This window comes from Choristoneura fumiferana, chromosome 27, assembly GCF_025370935.1.
Source record: "Choristoneura fumiferana chromosome 27, NRCan_CFum_1, whole genome shotgun sequence".
Taxonomy (NCBI): Eukaryota; Metazoa; Arthropoda; class Insecta; order Lepidoptera; family Tortricidae; genus Choristoneura; species Choristoneura fumiferana.
The window spans coordinates 7,091,304-7,113,719 of record NC_133498.1 but is presented as its reverse complement, the minus strand read 5'-3'; the positions used below and the strand labels follow the sequence as shown (position 1 = coordinate 7,113,719).

Below are 22,416 nucleotides of genomic sequence, written 5' to 3'. Positions count from 1 at the left end.
GGCAACAAACTCATAAAGTATTCGAAACGTTTGTACACTACGATTATTTCCACTTTGACACTCGGGATGTCTCGGTTTAAATCGTAACCAAAACCACTGCTGAGCTGGGACCGTTTCGCGACTTCGCAAAAACTTGCTTTTTTTTTGTTTTGTCATAACTTGTAATTGTGTACTATAAACTGTTTATGCGAATAGCGAATAAGTTATTCTTATTCTTAAAAGTAAATTCAAACAAATTACTATTTGTTTTGTTTTTTACTATGAAGCTTTTTACATAGTTAGACGTCGCGGCCATGACCAAATCTTGATTTCAATCATTGTAGAATTGCAGACTGTCGAAAGTGGAGATAATCGTACTGTAGGTACCGTCACCTCATCATAAGTTTAAAAAACGCGCGATATTTTTATTTCAAAGTCCAATATATATCGCAAATCCATTTAATGAAACTTGAGCTAGGAATTATTGCAATTATTTTTTCATACAAAAGCCGACAAACTGGTATGCGGTTTACCTGAAGTTAAGTATGGGCACCTATGTACATACTATACTAGTCAAGAAAATAGGGGTATCAACTTAAGTTTTCTTCAGTAAAATTAAATCAAGAAGATATTTGCGTTAAGTATTATTTAATACATTTAATTGAACGAAAAGTAGTAGTAGTTGAGTGTTGTGTTGTATTTTACCTTACCGTACCTTTTTTTTAACCCCCGACTCAAAAAGCGGGGTGTTATCAGTTTGACCGCTATGTGTCTGTCTGAGGCACCGTAGCTCTTAAACGGGTGGACCGATTTGAATGCGGTTTTTTTTATTTGAAATCAGGTTTTCTAGCGATGGTTCTTAGACATGTTTCATCAAAACCGGTTCAGCCGTTTTTGAGATATTGAACTTTGAAGTAAGAAAGTCGGGGTTTTCGAACTTATTTTTGTTGGTTATTCATTAGATAAGGAATGTTATATTATACGAGTAGGTATAGAATTACGTTTATTAGTATTTTCGTTTTACCAAGTCACATGCCCCCTATTTTATTTTAGATATCATCATCATAATCATTTAATAAATAATATAACGCGTCCCCGATTTGAACTAAGTGTCCGTGGCACACACAAGTGAACAAGATGGCGCTAAAATAGAAACTTACGTATAACAGAGAATATAAGTAGCACAAAAACAATAGCGAGCCAGGGCCCGCTGCCTCCCAACACTTGCGGCGTATTCCCAGTCAGCATATTCCTCAAATTCTCCTTCATTTCATCAGTCAAATCCGCTGAATCCAGCATCTCCATCAGATTCTTCCGAATCTCCTGCGGATTCCCGCTCTTGAGGAGTTCATCCAGGTTCATCTTCTCCAAGTCTTCCAAATTCTCGTTATCCATCGCCATGGTTGAACACGCGTTTAATTTGTCGTCTTATTGCCAGATATCGACTGCAATGGGTTATCTTTGAGATATTTATTAGTAACGTGGAGCCACGTAAGTTGTTTGGAAGCGGTTTCGGTGATAAGCGGGAGCGGGCTGATAAGGGTTCAGCCGAGTGCGCGCGAGGTTAATGTTAAAGGCGCAGCGCGGAGGCGGTACCGGTTGTTATATTCGAGCTAACATGAATGAGTCCGCATAGAAACCGCACGGGAAATAAGCGTGACGTGGTATTATATTATTATTAGTGGTGGCCTAGTGGTTTGACCTATCGCCTCTCAAACAGAGGGTCGTGGGTTCAAACCCGGCTCGCACCTCTGAGTTTTTCGAAATGCATGTGCGGAATTACATTTGAAATTTACCACAAGCTTTGCGGTGAAAGAAAACATCGTGAGGAAACCTGCACAAACCTGCGAAGCAATTCAATGGCGCGTGTGAAGTTCCCAATCTGCACTGGGCCCGCGTGGGAACTATGGCACAAGCCCTCTTGTTCTGAGAGGAGGCCTGTGCCCAGCAGTGGGACGTATATAGGCTGGCATGTTGATATTGCGCAGGCCGCTTATAGCTGATGCGTGCATATCATTGTTCACTTGTGTAATTATCTTCAAACTACTTATCAAGTCTGTTTTTAAATCACTGAAAATGCACTATGCGAACTCTTTCATGTTAGCTCGAATATTACAACCGCCGCCGCCATCGCGCTACGCCGCACCGCTCCGCCATCGCTCTCAGTCCGTTTCAAGCTTTAGGGCCTACTCTAGCTGACGCTTGCACGGAGCGGATAGACGTTTTTTGAAAAATAGTATGAGCAGCGCTAACTGCGCGCGTCGCGTGCATAGGATTTTACCTTTATCTGCACCCACAGGCGTGCGCCCGCGCAGTGCACCCGCGCCAGCCCCGGACCTAGGCCGACCTAGATGGACCTGGGCCGGGCTAGGGTAGATCAAGAGAAGCGGTCACTCTAAGCGCCAGTTGGCAAGGAGCGCTAATTTACAGTTTCCAGTGCACAATGAAATTTTAATGGCGCCTTTTGAGCGGAGCTGACGCTGTAGCTAGCACCAGTAGCGTATCTAGATAACTCAACTCAACTCAAACTCATTTATTTGCTTTGAAACAATACAAAATACTGAATCAAACCCTGTAAGGGCACTGCAATAATGCTATTATTCAATTAACCTTAAACTTATGAGCGCAGATATGGATATGTGCCAAGACCCAGTGCAAAAAAGTAATTGTGCCCCCTGACACCTATCTCCTCTTTCTTGGTGTTATTTAAAGGCACTTCAAGACTTCTTTTCGCTCATAATTATCAGATCGGAGTAAGACGCACGCACAGCACCGACTAGCTGTATGATAGCTACACCACTGGCTGGCTCTATGTAATTAATACATCGTTAAACGTAGGTATATCTGTAATGGCATTTGCATTGTCACCATCACTATGAGCCGGAAGACGACCATTGTCCATTGTATGGGGCAAGATGCCTGGAATAAATGGTTTTATTTATTCATAGTTGAATTGCCAACTTGCTATCTGCAATTTGTTGTCTGATGCTGCCCGCTTGCCAGTCTTCTGGTTTGAGATTTACACTCGAGAACCTTTCTTCTCCAACGTTCTCTTATTCAAAGGATGTGCGCCATTACTACTTCAGCTTACATATTCTATAATCTATGTCGGTGACTAGTTCTTCGGCGAATTTCCACATTCCAGATTCTGTCGCGCAAAGAAACTGAGCATGTCTATATAGCTCCTGCATGACTCTGTGCTTAACTCATTGTATTGCTTTTGCGTGCGTAGGGGCTACTACGAAATTAGAAGTTCGTGTCGTTCCGTCCCTCTGACACTTATACTATTTAATACGAGAGTGAGAGGGACGGTACGATACGAACTTCGATTTTGTAATTTCGGAGTAGGCCCTCTGGTGCGTACCCAATGCAATGTTAGAGTTAGATTGCAATTAAGCCACATTTGTAGCGTGTAGTGGAACATTTTTTAACAATTTATCTGTTACGGTTATTTTTCTCATTCGAGTGAAGTTTAATATAACCTCCTAACGCCCAAGTCAAATTTTTGATTTATGAACATCAAACTTTTTTGTCATTTATGATAGTTTGATTTAAAAATAAAATTACAATAAGTCCTTTATAAAGGACTCTGAGCGTTAGGAGGGTATAGTTTTAAACCGTTAAATAATCAATAACGCTTGTTAAACAAAAACAATTATGTATTTTCTTGATAAAAAAGAGGAAAATTTTAATGCATAATCTAATGATAAAGCCTTGTCATCAGCTAACTAAATGCAATTTAAAAAAATCGCCATCGCTCGTAGTTTGTACCAAATAACTCATTTATTATAGTCTTAAGCCAAGTTATCACAAGTGTTCCATTTCCATACAATGTATAGGTATTTGTTTTTAATATAAGTATTTAAATTAATAAGACAGATGAGTACTTTTTAAAATTTCTTTTGAAGCCTAGATCTGTTTTATTGAAAAATTTCAGACGATTTTAAACAATATTTTGCGCTAGGATTTAGAATATACTGTAACAATGTTATCTAGCATCAATATTCGATATATGCTAGACATGTTTCGAATCAATCCCTCAGTTCAAGGTGGGCTTTCTGTTCAAGTCCAGGTTGAAAATAACCATATAGGATAGTTTTACCTCTGGAAAACTACAAAATTCCAGCAGGTTTTGTCGCAGTCAGAGTCGCGGGCATAAGCTAGTTCATATTATACATGCGAAAGTATCTTTGTCAATCTATATATCTGTTACCTCTTCATGCTTAAACCTTCAAACCGATTTAGGATGAAATTTGGTATGAAAATAGTTTGAGTTTTGAGACCCACGGAAGGACATACATAGGATAATTTTTATCCTGGAAAATTACATGGTTCCCGCGTAATATTGATAAGTGAATTATTGGCAGATGAAGACACAAGCAAAGCTAGTCGGTTATAAGCCGCCTGTGCTCATAAAACAGACATAGAGACCACAGAGATTAGAATTTTCGCGGAAGTGATATCTTATTGTATCAATATTTCTAAAATCTACATCTAATTCATACAAAACAATAACAGTGACCCACAGAAATTAGCAAACAACAGTGCTAGGATTGATCCTAAACCGCAGAATTAGTAAATAAGATGATAGTGGAGATCCTTGCGGACTTGCAGATAAGCACCTCCTATAAAATTTTAAGTGGAGTGCTAGCCATCCACACTCGAGATTTATTAAGTTGCCAGTTAGGTCTACTTTCCTCTCTCCTTTGACTCACGCCCGAAAAACCGACACAAAGTGGAGTGACAGTGAAGCGAGGCGATGGAAGACGAGGGGACACTATTCACAGTTTGGTGAAATAAAATATAGGGCTCTAGGCCATTTGTAGCCAAAACCCGCCTGGATTTCACCAGATTAATAAAAAATTCAAATTCAAGCCATCTTGATGGATGGTGAGATGAAAGGAAAGTGAAGAAATATTTTTTAATTACTCCAACAAAACTACTGACCATAGAATCAAGCCTTTTCAGCCTCTTAAGACTCCTCTAAACCAATACAAAATCAACACCTACCTCAATTATTTAATAATTTGTGACAGGTGCGGTTGAAACTACCCTAAAGTAATAATTTTGTTAAATAAACTGTCAAAACGATCCAACTTGGTTGTAGAGTTGGGAATACAACACTACATAGGCTGGCATGAACAGTTCCTACTACAGTCAATCATGCAAATGGGCCAATCAACTTTTTTACCAACACTAATCCGTCCGCAACATTTTTCAAACAATTGCAGGTTTTTGTGAGTAAACATGTTTTTTTCTGTAATTTAATAGATGGTGTACATGAATACATGCCATCCTACACAAGTTTAACCTATTAAACCGTGAAATATCTTGTTAGAAGTACGATTTTTTGGTAACGCCAGAGACAATTTTGGTATTGCAGGAGACGCCCAAAGTGTCGGTAAAATAGTTAATTGGCCCAAATATTTAGTTGCGAATAACAGTCGGCTTGTACCTTAGAGGGGGCCCTTGGGTTGTATGATATGAATGTAAAATTTGTAAAACTTATGCGCTAAGTCTAAATCAATGTCTGCAACATTATATATTATTATTTATGTTAGTCCAAGGTATTTATTGTATGGGCCATGTTGCCCCAAATAAATGTTTTTTTTTTGTTAATATTAATTAGCTAACATTCCATACAACGCAAATTGTAAACCACAATGTAATTTTTAAGAACCTCAAGAACTTTAAGAACTGTGTAGAACACAAGTAATGCCACAGGTAAAAACTAAGTAGAAATAGTAGATTGTACAACAAGAGCATAAAACAAGCCATTTTACCACTCGTGCCGGTATGGCAAGGGTAGATAGACACATCGAGGGGAAAATGGGTTTAATGCTCGAGTTTTACACACTGCTTTTCACTTCAATGCGAGGAAATGAAATAGCAACAGTGGAAACAATGATTCACTTTCTATGTACCTTTTATTTTTTATGCATTATTATAATAATTCAATTTTTTTATTTTACTGATTTATTATGATTGATTTGAATGATTTTTAGTTTTATATAAATTATCTAAAAAATAGATCTGTAGATTTTTTTTTGTTTGTTGCTGTTGACACCTGATTACCTTGGTCTTAAGTTGGTCTTAGACAAAGATTTTATTTTATGCACTAGAGCATAAAAAGTCATTTTATGTCGCCTAGATACAGCATAAACACGAACTTTATGAGCATGAGAAGTGAAAATTATATTAATACATTAGCAAAACATTATTTGTTACTTTTTATCACACAAAATTTACCCCACAAAGAAGTCAAGCTTAAATTTTTATCAATTATATTAATGGAATACTTACTACATGAGAAATGAAAATGGAACAGATTTAATTACTGATTTGTAACAAGCGTGTCGAGCATAACTAATAGTAAATACTTTTAAAATAAATTAGTTCTGCAACTTTTCGTGAACACTACACCGTGAACATAATAATAAAATTCGGAGGGTAAATTTCGTGTGTATGAAATTATACCCTGAAAATTTGGCCTGTAAATACTAGTTATAGATACAATAAAGCTATTTACCTGCTAAACTGATTACAACAAGTCCTGGAACGATGAAAACAGAATTCGAAAATGCATGCTCGACGTGTGCTCCGCTGAGGTCAACCATTTTGCTTTAATACTGAGAGATCCCTTTAAATACTGCTACGGTATACCGTTATTATTAATATTAATTATAGAATGAACATAATTTTCACGAAAAACGTTATTCTTTTATGAAAATTCTCGATATTTTCGATCGTGAAAGTTCGCTTGCGACAGCAACAACCAGTGACAGTTCTAGTGATGCGACGTGGTTAGTTTGAGTTCGATTTTTAATCCACAAATTTACCGGTTTTTTGCAGGATATTGAGATATAAAATAAACGTTATCGGTTTCTAGAATAGTGATTGTATTTCCTTACCAATTCCTTACCTTTTTGACCTAACAAATAATTCTTATTAGAGTTTTGTGCAAATAAAGAAATAATGTCTTTAATAATGATTCTCGGTTATTTACATTAGACGTAGACGTATTTCTTACAGGATGAAGACCGTGTTTACCTTTACCATTATCCCTCTTAATATTTTATTTTGACGCAGTTGCTTGCACCATTAGCGTACACAAAATGACTTGTAATAACCATAATATTATTATTATCACCAATCTTAACCCTATAACAAATATATTTAATTGTTTTATACGCAAATTAATGTACCTACCATAAATAGATTACCACAAAGAGTTAGATTGGTAGAGGTAGAATGGTTTGACAAAATTTTATAAGTAATTACAAGGGAAATGACACCCTCATTTGCGTTTATTTTGTATTTGTGCGCAGCTTGTTGAGTTGAGAGTAATGTTAACTGACACACGTGAATTTTATTATAAAAGCGAGCAATAGGAATGGCTCACCCGAGGTATAAGTGCCTAGACGGTTAGTGCCTGAGGGGCTACTTCGAAATTCGAAGTTCCTATCATATACTCATATTCCTTTATTGGTAATATAATTATTACATGCAATTTGTTTCTTACTTTAGGATTAATACGCCAATGGAATTTAATAGAAGAATGAGAGGAACGCCTTTAAGTCCTTAGAGTAAAAGTACCACGAAGTTACAAAATTCGAAACTCGCATGGCGCGTTTATTCGATTTTCGAATTTCGGAGTAGCCCCCCTTAATACCTTTTCAATATATACACACACTCATCTATGGTTCATTTGTGTCCTCAGTGATCTAATCTTAATGTATGAAAATTTAAAATGAAAGTTCTGATGGACTTACTAATCAACGCCCAGCTCAAATCAGTTGAAAGTTAAATTTTTGCTAAGTGAGCCTCTAATGCTAAAGGAATAAAGAGGGATATGTCGAAATTTCAACAGGACAGAGAATTTTATAACGGGAGCAAAACCGCAGGCGTGAATATTTTATTATAGTTAAGCACTTACGAAAACTATTGTAGTGTAACTAAGTAAAACAACACAGTATAAACGTAAATTTTATTATTAAAAATACACATAATGTATTTTTTGGCCTTAAAATTACATTAGTGTACACAATACTTAAAATAATATTCCACTAATGAGACAATGCGATACAACAGTTTATTACGGGCACATTATATACATCTATTAATAAAATTATTTTGTATATATTTATCAGGAGTAAAATAGTTATATAATACGTTAATAATTAAAATAAATGGAATGTTGACCCTTAAAAGCTACAATGTCATCCGTACACTAATAAAAATGTATATAAATGACCTTAAATTATATTATTTATTTACATCTGGTTACAAGCGATGATATTATTTCTTCCAATAAAATTCAGTCATGTTTGGACGTATTTTTATTAAATATACATTTTGAAGACCCTCAACTTTGAAAAAAATTATCACAGAATAATTTGAGGCGATCTTCAAATTTAATTCAAACAAGGTATGGTCTTACCATCGATTAAAATACTGACTTCACAGCTAAATCAGTAATTTCTACCAAAATATATTTTAGTTCAAAATTTATTGGTGAAATCACTTGCATGACGAATCAAGAATGAATAAAAACTTTATCAATATCGTATAATTATTCGAAAACTTTATTACCATAATATGTAAGGCACTTTTGGAATGACATTGAGCGTATACTTCCAGGTAAAATCTAAAATATATCACCAAATCTAATCTAATATTTTTTTTATAAAAAAATAGTAATGTCTTGACACATTACCGGTTTTTGAGATTCTTTTTGGAAAAACTAGTGATGATATAATTTTTTTTTATATAATTCATTTATAACTAACAAATAAATGTTGCCAATATCAGGATGAGGTTCTTAAATACAAACCAAATAACATGGCAATACATAACTATTGATTTCGTACAGTTTTAAAACATCGTTTAAATCCACACAATGCTTTTTTTGTAATTACGAACTAGAGTTTTGTGTGGAAGAAAGCAATTCATTAACTATAATTTCATCTATTTTATTTATTTCTTAACATAATTAACTTAATTTTTTTTTAGAGGATCGAGGTTGTCTATTGAAAAATCATCGTTTCCAAAGGTGATCCCTCTGCTGAAGCCATCCTGTAAAAAACAAAAACTAAATTAGTGTTGGAAATGTTTAAGAAATAATATCTATTAATATTTTTATATTTCTTTACTGTTAATTACTTTTTGTAAATTGTTTATGTAGTTAATACCTTTAAACGAGCAATTATTGTATATACATACATATATTTCGGGGATCTAGGAAATGACTCCAACGATTTCGATGAAATTTGGTATGTAGGGGTTTCGGGGATAATAAATCGATCTAGTTTGGTTTTATCTCTGGGAAATCGCTTATTAACGAGTTTTAGCATTGACAGCGATAATTTAAAAAATAGAATCGAGAACAACGGACTACGAGAACTGACTGATACAACTTTACTTAGAAACGTTCACGATTAGTGTGAACTAAACCGTATCAATTAATTACTTGATTAATTAACAACTCACCAATCGTCGAGCTGTGTAAAACAAAGCAAATAGAAAAAGGTGAATATGCATCTTACTGTGTTCAATAGTTAGTAGGCCAATATGACTTTACTAATAAAGGTGTGTATTGTTTTACTTATTTAAGTTTATTTTTAGTGAAATTAAACTAAAAAGGTGAGAATAAAGATTAAGTTACATAAAAAACTTGTTACCTTCATATCTGAAATAGTCTTATCTAGGAACCCGTTGAAATTGCTGTCCAACTCCACAGTCTGTTTCTCGCTCAGATTTCCAAATCCATTGAAATTGTTTCCGAACCCATTGCCAAAGATGTTGTTATTCTTCTGCGTGTCAAATGCATCGTAGCCGCTCAGGCCGTTTGTAAACGACGTAGTGTTGTTAAAAACCGATGTTTGGAGATTAAAATCACTAATGTCATAGTTGGGTTGGTTGGTTTTTGCTGTTGGGGCGAAGGGGGACGTTATCTGTGGGCTGTAGGTTTGGGGGACCGAGAAGGGGGTAGAGCCGAAAAGATCGTTCCCATTCTGCACTGGGTGTTGGGTTTGATGCGGCGTGTGGGGTGGCTGTTGTTGCTGCGGCGTGTTTTGGCGTTTCGACGCTTTTGGTGGAGGCGCCACTGAAAGAGGCAAAAAAACCGATTAGATTTATGTTTATGTATTTGCACAGCTAAAAAATAATGTTTAAAATATAAAAGCATGTTAATAACATCACTACTTGTTAGTTTATTGGATTTATTTTTACTAGTGCATGTATAAAATTACAGCCGTCAATAAAAAAATAACAATTTAGCTATTCGATATTTCACTACTAAAATTAGGTATTCCAGTCGAGAAAACGTAATCACTTGCTAAGGTTTCACGATAATTTATTTGGAATTCGTATTGAATGTCAACATGACATTTGCTACGAAAAGGTTCCAATTACGCGGTCCGGTTTCCTCGACTGTTACCTATTTGTTATTTAAGAATAGTTAAAAACTTAAATAAGTATGACAAACTTACACAGCGGCGGCGTAGGGGTGATAGCTTGTTCTACGGGCGCAGAGTAGCGTGGGGTCGGCTCTGCTTCAAATGCGCGCGGGTCGAAGTCTGCAAGTAGGTACAGTTTAGTTCAGTTTATGTTCACTATGCGAATCATAAAAAAACTGTTTACTTCGTTTTTTTATAATTAAATATAAAAAATAAACAATCCTGACTTGCCTTTTTAAAACGCTTACATAACTTACTAGTATTAGTAATATTTTATTACTTGTTGTCTCTCACATTTGAAAAGGATTTTTCAATATAAAAGACATGATTGTTTACCTTCTTACTAATGCTAAAAAAAGGAGTTTGCTATTGCGTAAGTAATACGGGAGCTGCAGCTGCCGCAGAGAGGCTATTCGCACCTTTATGCCCTCTGACTCTTAATTCATGGAATATAGTATACATTATAACAATTAAACGACTTTCTTACCGCTATCTGAATCAGAGTTCAGTAAAAGCCCTTCGAGTTTGGTACCGACAACGGGGTTCTTGCCTGAAAGGTCGCCAAGCAGTTTCCTGAAAAACACATTTAATAATTAAAATCACTTAAAATACACAAAAAAATCATTTTCAATATTAGTAGTTATTGAAACCCTTAATCCATGAACTTAATCTTTATCCACCCTTACTTTAACTTTGTCATTTTTAAGGTTGACTGGCAGTGGTGCCTCCAGGGATAAGTTCGCCTTTCTATTCTGTACTTTTTGTTTTTGTTCAGTAAACAGTTTTATTACTACCACTACTACTACTTTAGCAAATCAAAATTTTACAATCAATAAGTAATACCGTTTTAGTTCAAGAAGTCTTTAAAAAATATATTATACTCACCCAGTGCTAAAAGGCTTTCCGTTGTGCTGCGGTGGCGGAGTGGACAGCAGCAAATTGTTATCGTTGCTTGAGTTAAATGTGTCTGTGGATGAGTTGTGAGACAGTGTGTCTTGACCTGAAATAAAAAAAAAATGCTGAGGTCTAAAACATTTCATCATCGCCATTATAATTTTAAAGTCATAAAACTTTCACCGCTGAGCATAATCTCATAATCTCCCTGTCATGTTTAACATGGGCTACTTATATAATCGAAAAAGCAGGAAAAAAATCGTGTATTTTGCTTAGTCTCCATTAAATTTTGTCTACTGGCTTAATAATTTAATGCACATAGACATAAATAACTATTATTCTTTAATACTCTTAGCTAGCTTAATTCGGTTGACCTCTTGCGCGACATGATCTGTTAAATTTTTCGGTGTATAATGACATGATGTCAAGTAGGCTTTTGCTCAAAAGAAAGATTTCTCCAAACATCTGTGGTGAAACCAGATTATATAAAAAAACCCACCATGGCCATTCCCATTCACGTTCTCCGGCATCTTAGTGCCGTTCATGGCGCTGAAGCCATTGGCGAGAGTGAGAGAGGCGATCTGTTTCTCCAGGTCAGCCGGTGCTTTGAACTCTGCTATGTCTGTGATGTTGTTGCGCGCAAGGTACGCCGATAAATCGTCTTTGTACGTTATTTTTGATAGTTCCTGAAACAAAAACGTAATATAGTTGAAGTTTAATTTTACTTTTTAATTAAGGTTTTATGCTGATTGTACTTTTTGTTAACTGCACTTTTATTCAAACTACATTCATTTTGAATTGCAAGCCAATCCGATCACTAGAAGTAGGTAAAATTCGACTTTAATAAACATATTGATGTAAAGAAACTGTGGAACTTTTTTGTGTTCCATAGGTACATCTACCAAAGAAGTCATAGTGAAATTGATTATGAAAAGGTCCCACCCTGGGACCAGATTAAGTTTCCTCGACTGTACCTAGACATGCAAAAATTGCAAGTTAAATTTGAAGTATCTTTTTTGTTTTTTTGCCGGTTTGTTCTGAGGTATTTAATTACCAATTAGTTTATAGTACGTCAAAAAAAAACAATATTAATAATTTACCTGCAAGCGGTTTTTGTACGCGTTCATCTGCAGTTCCAATTTCTTGTTCTGTAATGAAAGCTTCTGCATCTCGATGTATTTTCCGTTGTCATTCATAAATCGCCTGTAATTAATTAAAAAACAGGATTAATAGAGTAGTACCAACAAATTTTAATTAAAATGAAAGGACGGCAAATTTAAGAAATTCCGAATTGGTAATACATTACACACAAAAAAATATGTCACAAATACGTAACAGAGTCACATACATGCGCAAACATTCGTACACGGTGCAAAATTAAATGAAAATGAGTGAAAAGAAATAGCGCGGATTTTAATCTTAAAACATTTATTCTAATTAATTTAGAATGATCTGAGCCATAGTTTTAAGTCTGAGTCAAGAAATTGAAACCCATAAAATTATTCATCACTATCACTTTAAAATTTAAATCCATCCCTATTAATTTTACAACTCCAAGCAGGTACTCGTAATGTCAAAATCAAATTTTTTCCCTGTCCAAATTTCGAAATGAAACAAAACTGATACCTAAAAACCGGTAACTTGAAAATATTTCACTTCACTGCTTTATGAGGTCACCCCATTTTTTTTAAATACTCACCTGTAAGCCAAGTCGAAGGCTTGACCAATAGTTAGCGTGATTTCCGAAGCCAACTTCGTGGAGATGAATACGAAGCACTCATGCTTTTCATCATGGCCGCTCTCAGTGCTGCCACCTTTAGCGATGAAGGAGAAGTATTTTTTCGCGCCTTTATCGTCCGCGCAGTAGGATATGCGGTGAAGCGGGAACTGGTACATTATGTTGTTTGAGCGTGGCTCCTGAAAAAAGAAAATAGAGAGGTTAAGCTGATGTTCTGGGCATCTACAGACTGTAGCAACGGGGTGTTCGTCAGATTGAGATTCAAAGTCAAAGTCAATATAATGTAGGTACCTACATATCTTTATTCATTTTCGTCACTGCCATGAGAAGACCTCGTAAGTAACAAAATTGGCAAAAATCTTTTTATACCTTTATTCATGAGAAAACCTTATAATGCAGGTCTGCAGTTAACAAAAAATCATCTTGCAGATTTTGTCACTTACGAAATTTTCACATGGCAGTGACGATTTAGGCTTTAACAAGCTTTATGACATAGGCCGATCAAGGGGGGAGGGGGTCCGAGTGTCATGATCCCCCTAAGCCCTGGGCTGGCTCTAAGATAGGGTTGCCATAGGTCCCGGTACGCCGGGACATGCCCCGGTTGAACCATGTTGTCCCGGCGTGCCGGCTGATAAGCAAATTGTCCCGGTTTAAGAATCATAGTTATTTAGTAGGGGGCTGGACTTGGTAAATAATAATTCTTCTTCTTAGTCGGTACGGTATTTCTTCTACTCTTGCCAGAGTGGTCGTGGTCATCATTGTGAATCACGATGAGTGATCATTTTGCTAATACGGTGCCATTCGTCGCGGATCCCACAATAAACACGACCAAAGTCTAAGAACTTACATTTTCTTTCACTGTGACACGACTAAGTAACTAGCTAGGCCACAACGTAGCCGATAACGTGCATGTTCCGCTTAGTAGCGAAAAGCGCCTAGGTATATACGAACAGAGAACCTAACTGGCGGATTGCTAGCATTAAATGAGTGTGTCAAAAGTTGTCCTTTTTTTACTTTTACTACTTTTTCGTAAAATGTCCCGGTCTGAGTCCCCACACTTATGGCAACCCTAATCTAAGACAACAGTACCTAGATATTGTTTTAAACTCACTGTTATTTGTATTCCAGCGACAAAAGGCGAAAATTGATTTAGTTAGTACCACTAGAATTTGACCGTGTGGCCCACTCACAGCCCCCCCCTCCCATATAATCTACCAAGTCAAAAAAATCTACCACCGGTTCAGAAAAACCATTGTTGAGAAGAATCCGAAATGAAACTCAACGAGGTAGGTATTAAAATAAATAATAAATATAAATATCACGGGACAATTCACACCAATTGACCTAGTCCCAAAGTAAGCTTAGCAAAGCTTGTGTTATGGGTACTAAGCAACGGATAAATATAATTATATGGATAGATACATACTTAAATACATATTGAACACCCAAGACCCGAGAACAAACATCCGTATTTTTCATACAAATATCTGCCCCGACACGGGAATCGAACCCGGGACCTCAAGCTTCGTAATCAGGTTCTCTAACCACTAGGCCATCTGGTCGTCTAAAAGGTATTGAACCTAATAATAAACTCCGAGATCGCCTATGTCCGATTTTAAGTTAAGCTAACATCGAAAGTTATTCAAGTAGGTATTAAATATATTCACAAAATAATTGGAGTTAAAAGTTGAACCAAAAGCATACTAAAGCCACAAACTGCCAGCACTTTCACGTGCCGTGGGCAAGGCCATCCATTGTTACAGCTCAGTGCCAACGATTGGGGCTATTTCGGTGCTAGATTCAGATTCTAGACTTGATTAGAAGGTCACACGCCCATTTCACTTTTATTTAACCACTGGGCGGAAGATTTTACAGCTGGGTAGTTCAGCGTTTATGCGGTGTTTTTTTCCCGTTAAAACGGTTGTCACTTTTACTGTCAATTTAGTTTCCTGAAAATTAGCAGTCACTATTTTAGGGTCGGTAAGATGTGACAGATATTAATGCAGTTAAAAAAAAAACGACCTGCGCCCTTCTATAATAGTCTAGCCAGCCGTTGACATCACAGCTACCTAGTCAATCAATCATCATTATAACGCTATTAGTAATTGTATAATTACACTTCACCCTTCAACGCTATGTTGTATTCACAGCAAATTATCTCACAATCAATACACAATCGAAGGAAATATCAACGAGGAAATTTACGTTACGGTGAATTTAACAATAAATAAACAATGTTGATAATACAAGGATTTATAATTACGTAACTATATACTCGTACAGTAGCCTGAAGGGAAAATTTTCGTAATGCAATTCGGCGAGTGAGAGACGCGTGTGTTTGCACAAATATCTAGATATCATTTAATAATATTGTAAATCTGTTTAAAAAAATATACCTCGTTGAGTTTCTTGCCGGATTCTTCTCAACAGAGGTTTTTCCGAACCGGTGGTAGATTTTTTTGACATTCATAAGTGCTTGTTATAGCCTAAATTGAATAAAGATATTTTGAAACTCGATTTAAGACGTGAGTTATCCGGGTCAATATATTTAATAAAAGATATTTGGACTTTGACTGATCTGACACGTCCTATACCGGCCCTAGAAATAGAGTTGTATCAGATATTTATGCTTTCAGCTGCAAGAAGTTATACTTCAGTAATCTAATCAGTCATTTATTTGTTCAAAGATGGTACAAAGAAGATGTTTTACATACAATTTATAGTGCAACATGTTTTGTCAGAAAGACATGGAAAATATTTTAAAGTTGTATGTACCATCAGCCAAATAAGTGGTCAAATAAAAAAACTGCAACGACATCGGCCTATCTGTTTGAGAGCTACAGTGCCCTTAGTGTAAGTTTTCGGTTACAAAATACGTCTCGATCGCGTTCGCGTTAAAATCTCAATTTGTATAGAAACACGAACATCGCAAACGTTCCGCTAGAGGCGCTGTTCGTGTTTCCATATAAATTGAGATTTTAACGCGAACGCGATCGATACGTATTTTGTAACCGAAAACTTACACTAGGGGTACAGACAGAGAGAGTCAAACTATAACACAACTATTTATTTTGCGTCGCAGATTACGTAAAAATAAACTATGAACGGATAACATAGTCTTTATAGCAGTTAAACTAGACTATGGAGCAAGAGATCCCTGTGGTGTTACTGTGAAAACTGTCGGTTTTAACTAAACAGTAATGTAAAGATTAGCCTGTAATTCGCGTCAGAGCATAATCGTTTCCTGTCATTATGCTCTTATAGCTGATACGGAGTATATTGCCTCAACTCGGATAATACTGGCACACGACAGAAAACCAGAGCATTATCATGTAGGTACATAATCTTTAAAATGTATAATTTAGTGTATAGGTATACCCGGAGCTTCGAACGCGAAAATCATGAGAAATAGGAGTTGAATTAAAATTCCGGGATTTTACAAAATTCCCATGGGAATTCCCGGAAATAGCAGCGCCATTTACATTGACGTTGCGTTAAAAACAATCGTAGATATAGAATCTGGGGGGGCTACTACGAAATTGAAAAATCTAAGTTTATCGCGTCCCTCTCTTTCGTATTAAATTTGAAATTAGCGTCAACGGGACGGCAAGATACGTAGTTCGAATTTTGCGCTTCGTAGTTAAAATGTATTTAAGTATGTTTATATGTTGCGTACTACCCATAACAGAAGCATCGCTAATTTGTGATTAAAATAGTGTCAGGTAGGTATCTCGTGATATTTATTTATTAGAAAATAAATTCAATAGCAGCAAAAGTGGAGGAGTTTACGGTGCTCAAATTAATCTACACACGTCTCTACTGCCAAGGTAATAAGACAGAGTGTAGATCTTTTTGACCAGCTTACCGCTCATCTACTTCTGCTACTGACTACCTATATAACGCCAAGTAAACCAATTGCTAATATATTCATAATTAATTTTAAAACAGCTTATAAAGAGAAAAATATTTTGTTGTGTGCGTTGTATGTTGATTTGTAATACGAACTAATGGATAAACCTTAAAAATACTAAAACGATTGAAAAATTCTTTCACCTACGATCCCTGTACCGTAAGGTCGGCGCACTTTTGGCCCATATGAAAACCACATAAAAACGTAATTAAAAACGTGAATCGATCAATTAACATACGCTATATATCATCCCGGAAACATAAAATTCACACGGGAAGCAAACGAATATATATATTTATATCTTTGTCATAATGAGATAATTGTCGATAATAATTTGTTTACAAACACAGCTAGAGTTTAGCAATGACGGCATTCCAGTGTCTTACACAATAAAATTAGCGTTGACAGTGCGAGGTACGACGCACAAATCACTTAGTACAGGAGATGCCTAACTTTTTACAAGCATTTACATTATCTTGTAAGTTGAACTTGCCCATGACAAGCTAGTTGGCGCTAGCGGCGCGATGTCCGTTTGACCAGTTTGACGTTTGTGATTGATTAAATAACTAAATGAGCCAATCGCAAGCGAGACTGAAACGTCAAACGGCCCTCACGATACTAACGCCATCTAGTGATATTCACAGGAAAACCTCATTGGAAAAGATATTTGGACTTTGAGAATAACCTAACCAATTATGGAAAATAGTTTACGTCCTATTCTCAAACCTACCGAATATACACAAAAAAAACATCGAGCCGTTTCGGAGAAGTTTAATCACGAACACTGTTTTTTTTATATAAGAGAAGGAAAAGAAAGAAAGAAAGATTTATTTTGGCAGCAATCATGCCGCCCATGGACACCTGGCAACACGAGGGAGGGGAGGAGGTTATCAGGGTTTCAGAACCAAAAAATATATTTCCCATAAAAAAAACGCGTCATAACTCCTCTCCTTTTTTTTTTTTGTGCTACGGGTCAAATTGATTCGTATGGCCTAAAGATCAATTCATGCTTTTAACACCATTTGCAGCATTTTTTGGCGTACCGCTAGCACTATTAGCACAAACCGTAAACAAACCGCCATGACAACCTTAGTTCTCTTTAAAGTTTGTCGCCATGACGGATCATGACCATGACATACCTACCTATTGATTATTTATTTATTCATTTATAAGTAACAAGATTAGTAACAAACTAGCATGATATTTACATCGATAGGAACAACGTTAGAGCTATATTTCCAAAAAAAAAAATAATATTATGGCATTCTACGAACATTTAAAAGACATTAAAGGCATTGAAAAAACTTTTTACGGTTTTTGCTAGTGCTGCATTCTGCCGGCTCTACACTCTAACCAATCGAATCGTGCATGAAACACTGTGGAACCTTTTCGTAGAACAAGTCATAGTGACATCGCATTGCTTGACAAGGGAATTTATTATGACATTTACTGTGAGAACGTTCTACGGTAGGTCAGGACAATGAGGGCTATCGCGTATGAATTCGCCACTAGAGGCGCTAGTGTAGCGTGAGGTCTCCGAAACGTCAAATCTCATAGTTTTTGGGTGAGCTACGCGGGTTTATTTATAATTTGAATAATTTTGTGAATATTTTGCAATATCTGAAATTAATTATGGCAAATATGCGCTCCGGGGCAATGAATGTCTGTGTTTTGAGACAGTTTTGTCTTTCGGAAACCTTTGTCCTCCCATTTTTCCGAACAAAACGGGGACTATGCAACATGTGGCATGCTCGATATTTTTATGGTACGGTTTTAAGGTGTATTAAATATGATTTTAATCTAAACTTTGTTTTCACGCCCGTAATAACAGACTTTGAAAGCCATACTTAAAAACCTCACGCAACAGTGCGCCATCTAGTGAGACAAAAAACGATAGCCCTCATTGGTTCGACTGTACATTGCAGTAATATTCCCTATTGTGCAATAACACCACGAAAAGTGAAAAGGCGTCATGCCATAATTGAAATGCGTGATATGCGCGTACGCATTATCCAATGCGCCCGATACGTTGGGTAATGCGTTATGCTGATTGCTGAATGTTGCTCGGTATGATCTTAATTGCTGTGTGTAATTGTATTGTTATTTCTATTTTTTACAAACTTCTATTTAACATGCAATGTTTGCTGTTATGTTTGTTTGGGTCAAATCTTGCCACTGACTATCGACGTACTTCCTCCGGTGGTTGGATTGACTTGACATTTGGCATAATTGGGAATTCCCCACCCCACCTAGCCTATATACGTCCCACTGCTGGGCACAGGCCTCCTCTCAGAACAAGAGGGCTTGGGCCATAGTTCCCACGCGGGCCCAGTGCGGATTGGGAACTTCACACACACCATTGAATTGCTTCGCAGGTTTGTGCAGGTTTCCTCACGATGTTTTCCTTAATTGGGAATTATTACTTTAAATGAGGCAACATTTTATCTAAATCTCAATAAGAAAAGAAAAGAAAAGAATAAATTTATTTGCCAAATTTGGGCACAGCAAAAAAAATACAATTAAAAATAAGACAACCTTATTACATACTCTTACATACTAAAAAAGAAAGAAAAAGAAAAAGACATTGTGCCGAAAGAAGCAAACAGAGCCATACTCAGCGTGTTGGCACGGCAAGCCGCAGCGCTGGTTTTCAGTATAAGTATGACCCTTTAACTTACTACTAAACTTAAAAGACTAATGCCGCAATACGACAATGATCTTAAGCAAGACTCGATCACTCTGTCAAGGGTGCAGTGACTTAAGCCCAGGACTGTATTGTCTAAAGCCGAGTTGCATTACATTGCATTACAAAGCCAACGAGTTTGTAGTGGTCAAATCGAGCGCCTCAATGTAATGCAACTTGCATTGCACGATTTTCTTGCAAGTCTAAACAACTAAACTAAAAAGTCGTTCGCGATTGCATTCGCCATCTCTTTCTACCTTCATCTTACATCGTGATTCCGAAGCCTCAGTTTAGACTAGCAAGAAAATTTTTGCAAGTTGAATACATTGCAAGGCTGTAAAGCGAACGAGATTGAAGTGGTTGATCGAACCGCGCAGTGGAATGCAATTTTGTCAATTTTTTTGCAGGTCTAAACGAAGCGTTATAGAAGAAAGAGATTTAAATAACTCTCAATAAAACGTACCTGTATAGCAACCCCGTCGACTGATATGGTGATCTCGACCTTCTTACACTTGGCGCCATCTTTGGCCTCCGACTTCTTCAGCTGCTGCGTGAACTGCAACTTCTTGATGGCCTCTTTGACAACTTCGATGCCCTTCGGCTGATCCACCTGCGTGCAGCCCAGGAACTGGAAAGAGATGGTTTGGAGTTCAACGACACTGGTGTAAACACTTGTTCATGGTGTATTTAAATTCTTTCTGAATATTTCAACAGGTGTTAAGCCGAGTTTAGACTTACAAGAAAAATCGTGCAAGTTGCATTACATTACGAGGCCGTTAAGCCAACGAGTTTGTAGTGGTCGATCGAGCGCCGCAATGTAATGCAACTTGCACGATTTTTCTTGCAAGTCTAAACTCGGCTATATAGGTAGCCACCAGAGTTGATGTCTCGCACACAAGAACATGCCATGTAATGACAGCAGGATTTTGACATTAACTCATTCATTCTCCTTTTGTAAAATCAGTTCTTCATGTATTGTGTGTTCATTCACTTCAACTCTCGTGGCACTACCTATATAATTACCTACTTCGTTTATTTTTAGCGTGAGAAAGGGTAAACAATCTTGGCGAGTATCTTTATTGAAAAAGGCTTTTAAAAATACATAAGTAGTATTACTTAATAATGAAACCAAAAGAATACACATGAACATATTGACCAAATGTAACAGATACATATTTGTTGTGTTTTTTTTAAAGTGTCTTTCAATAAAAAGACGTCAAGATCTCTTACCTTCTTTCTAATGTTGTCCTTCTCAATGCATTTTAACCTGTGTATCGAATATATATAACTCTCTCTCTCCCTCTTTCTGTCTCTGTCTATCTAATGCTAAAAAACAAAGTATAAGTTGGTTTGACTGAATACCCTTATAAATATTTTTCCGGAATTTTTAATTGTGGTTAACAAATTCGACGTTCATAGTGTATAAATTAATTATTCATCGAACAAAAATTGTGCATTAAAGTAGGAAACATGCACGGAATATAAATTACTGATCACTGAACACAAAGTTTCTCTGATACAAAAACTACTCAGTCGATGGACATCAATAAACGGTCTAGTTACGTTGACGACTTTTTCGTCGACGACTCGTAAGGGTTCCTCCTTTCCTCCCTAACTTACTACGGCGCGTCAGACTGTTCCACTGTTTGAGAACCCTGATTTAGACCACGGGGTCATCCAAGTTTGCGGCGCTAGCGTTCATGTATCACGCTATTCACACGACCCCTGGCCTTGTTCGTTTGTATGCAAATTTGTAAATTATAATAACTAATGAACATTTCGTGTTCGCTATTGTTTTATAATTAACGGTTTGCTGCACATTTTGAGGGGTTTTGTGTTTTTTACAGGTGCAAGTGGAGTCTATTCTATATGTGCAAGGTACATTGGTTTTATGTCGGAATACAAATTTTAATAAATAAAATTATTTATCATAAAATTATCAAACTTTTGACTTTTAGTTTAGTACCATTGGTGATTCGATAACATAAAATTGTAAATCCAAAATATTCAATGACAAAAGAAGAGCATTAAAATTGGAATGGTGACTGAAAATCACTGTGTATCTATCTATCTAAAATCCCTACATACTTACCAAATTTCACCAAAATCTTTGGAGAGGTTATCGAGATCCCCGAAATATATAAATATATATACATGAATTACATACATACATAATAAACTCGATCAGGAGTTGCCATATCCCTATTCCAGTTAATATCGCACTGTTTACTTTTCCCTTGTTACAGGGAATTTAATCAACAATAAACAATGTTTAATCGGAATTGTCATTAATACTGGTTCCGCCCCTTGATACATGAGAACTAGAGATAAATGTCTAATTATAGAACATTATGCACACATACACATTATACATTATCATTTCATTTATATTGATATTATTCTTAGAATGTAAAATAAACCAGAAACTGTATACGCGTCTGTTATTGAAGCCAATAAAACATTGGTTCAGACAGGGGATTATTGAATTTTTTAAAGCAGTTTTAATTGTGTTTAAAATCAAAATTAAGTCTGCTTTCAGTAAAACAACTAAAAAATTATATCTGCAATATTTAAGTAACTTTCTTCCAGGTGCCAAATATTGACAGCATAAAATAACACTGCCTATTTCAATATTGAAATCGGCAGTGTTGCATTTTACGTCGACTCCTGCGACACATGTACACTCTTAGACAGATGTCAAGCCAGGTGCCGGTGGTGTCATTTTAACGACAATCATTGTGACACTTGTAATAAT

At 36.3% G+C, this 22,416-nt stretch overlaps 1 protein-coding gene across 3 annotated transcripts in view; it reads right to left on the bottom strand.

Annotated features, from left to right (window-relative positions):
- Positions 1–7,952: 7,952 nt before the first annotated feature.
- ced-6 (PTB domain-containing adapter protein ced-6) overlaps positions 7,953–22,416 on the bottom strand; it is an 87,745-nt gene continuing 73,281 nt past the window's right edge. For all 3 annotated transcript variants that reach the window (XM_074108792.1, XM_074108791.1, XM_074108793.1), the window contains 9 exons: positions 20,125–20,289; positions 13,030–13,247; positions 12,431–12,533; positions 11,830–12,016; positions 11,322–11,436; positions 10,924–11,009; positions 10,470–10,556; positions 9,660–10,084; positions 7,953–9,054 (listed from right to left, as the gene is read on the bottom strand). In XM_074108792.1, coding sequence (XP_073964893.1) covers positions 8,977–9,054; positions 9,660–10,084; positions 10,470–10,556; positions 10,924–11,009; positions 11,322–11,436; positions 11,830–12,016; positions 12,431–12,533; positions 13,030–13,247; positions 20,125–20,289 — 1,464 coding nt within the window. In that variant the 3' untranslated portion in view covers positions 7,953–8,976. The remainder of the gene's footprint in view (positions 9,055–9,659; positions 10,085–10,469; positions 10,557–10,923; positions 11,010–11,321; positions 11,437–11,829; positions 12,017–12,430; positions 12,534–13,029; positions 13,248–20,124; positions 20,290–22,416) is intronic.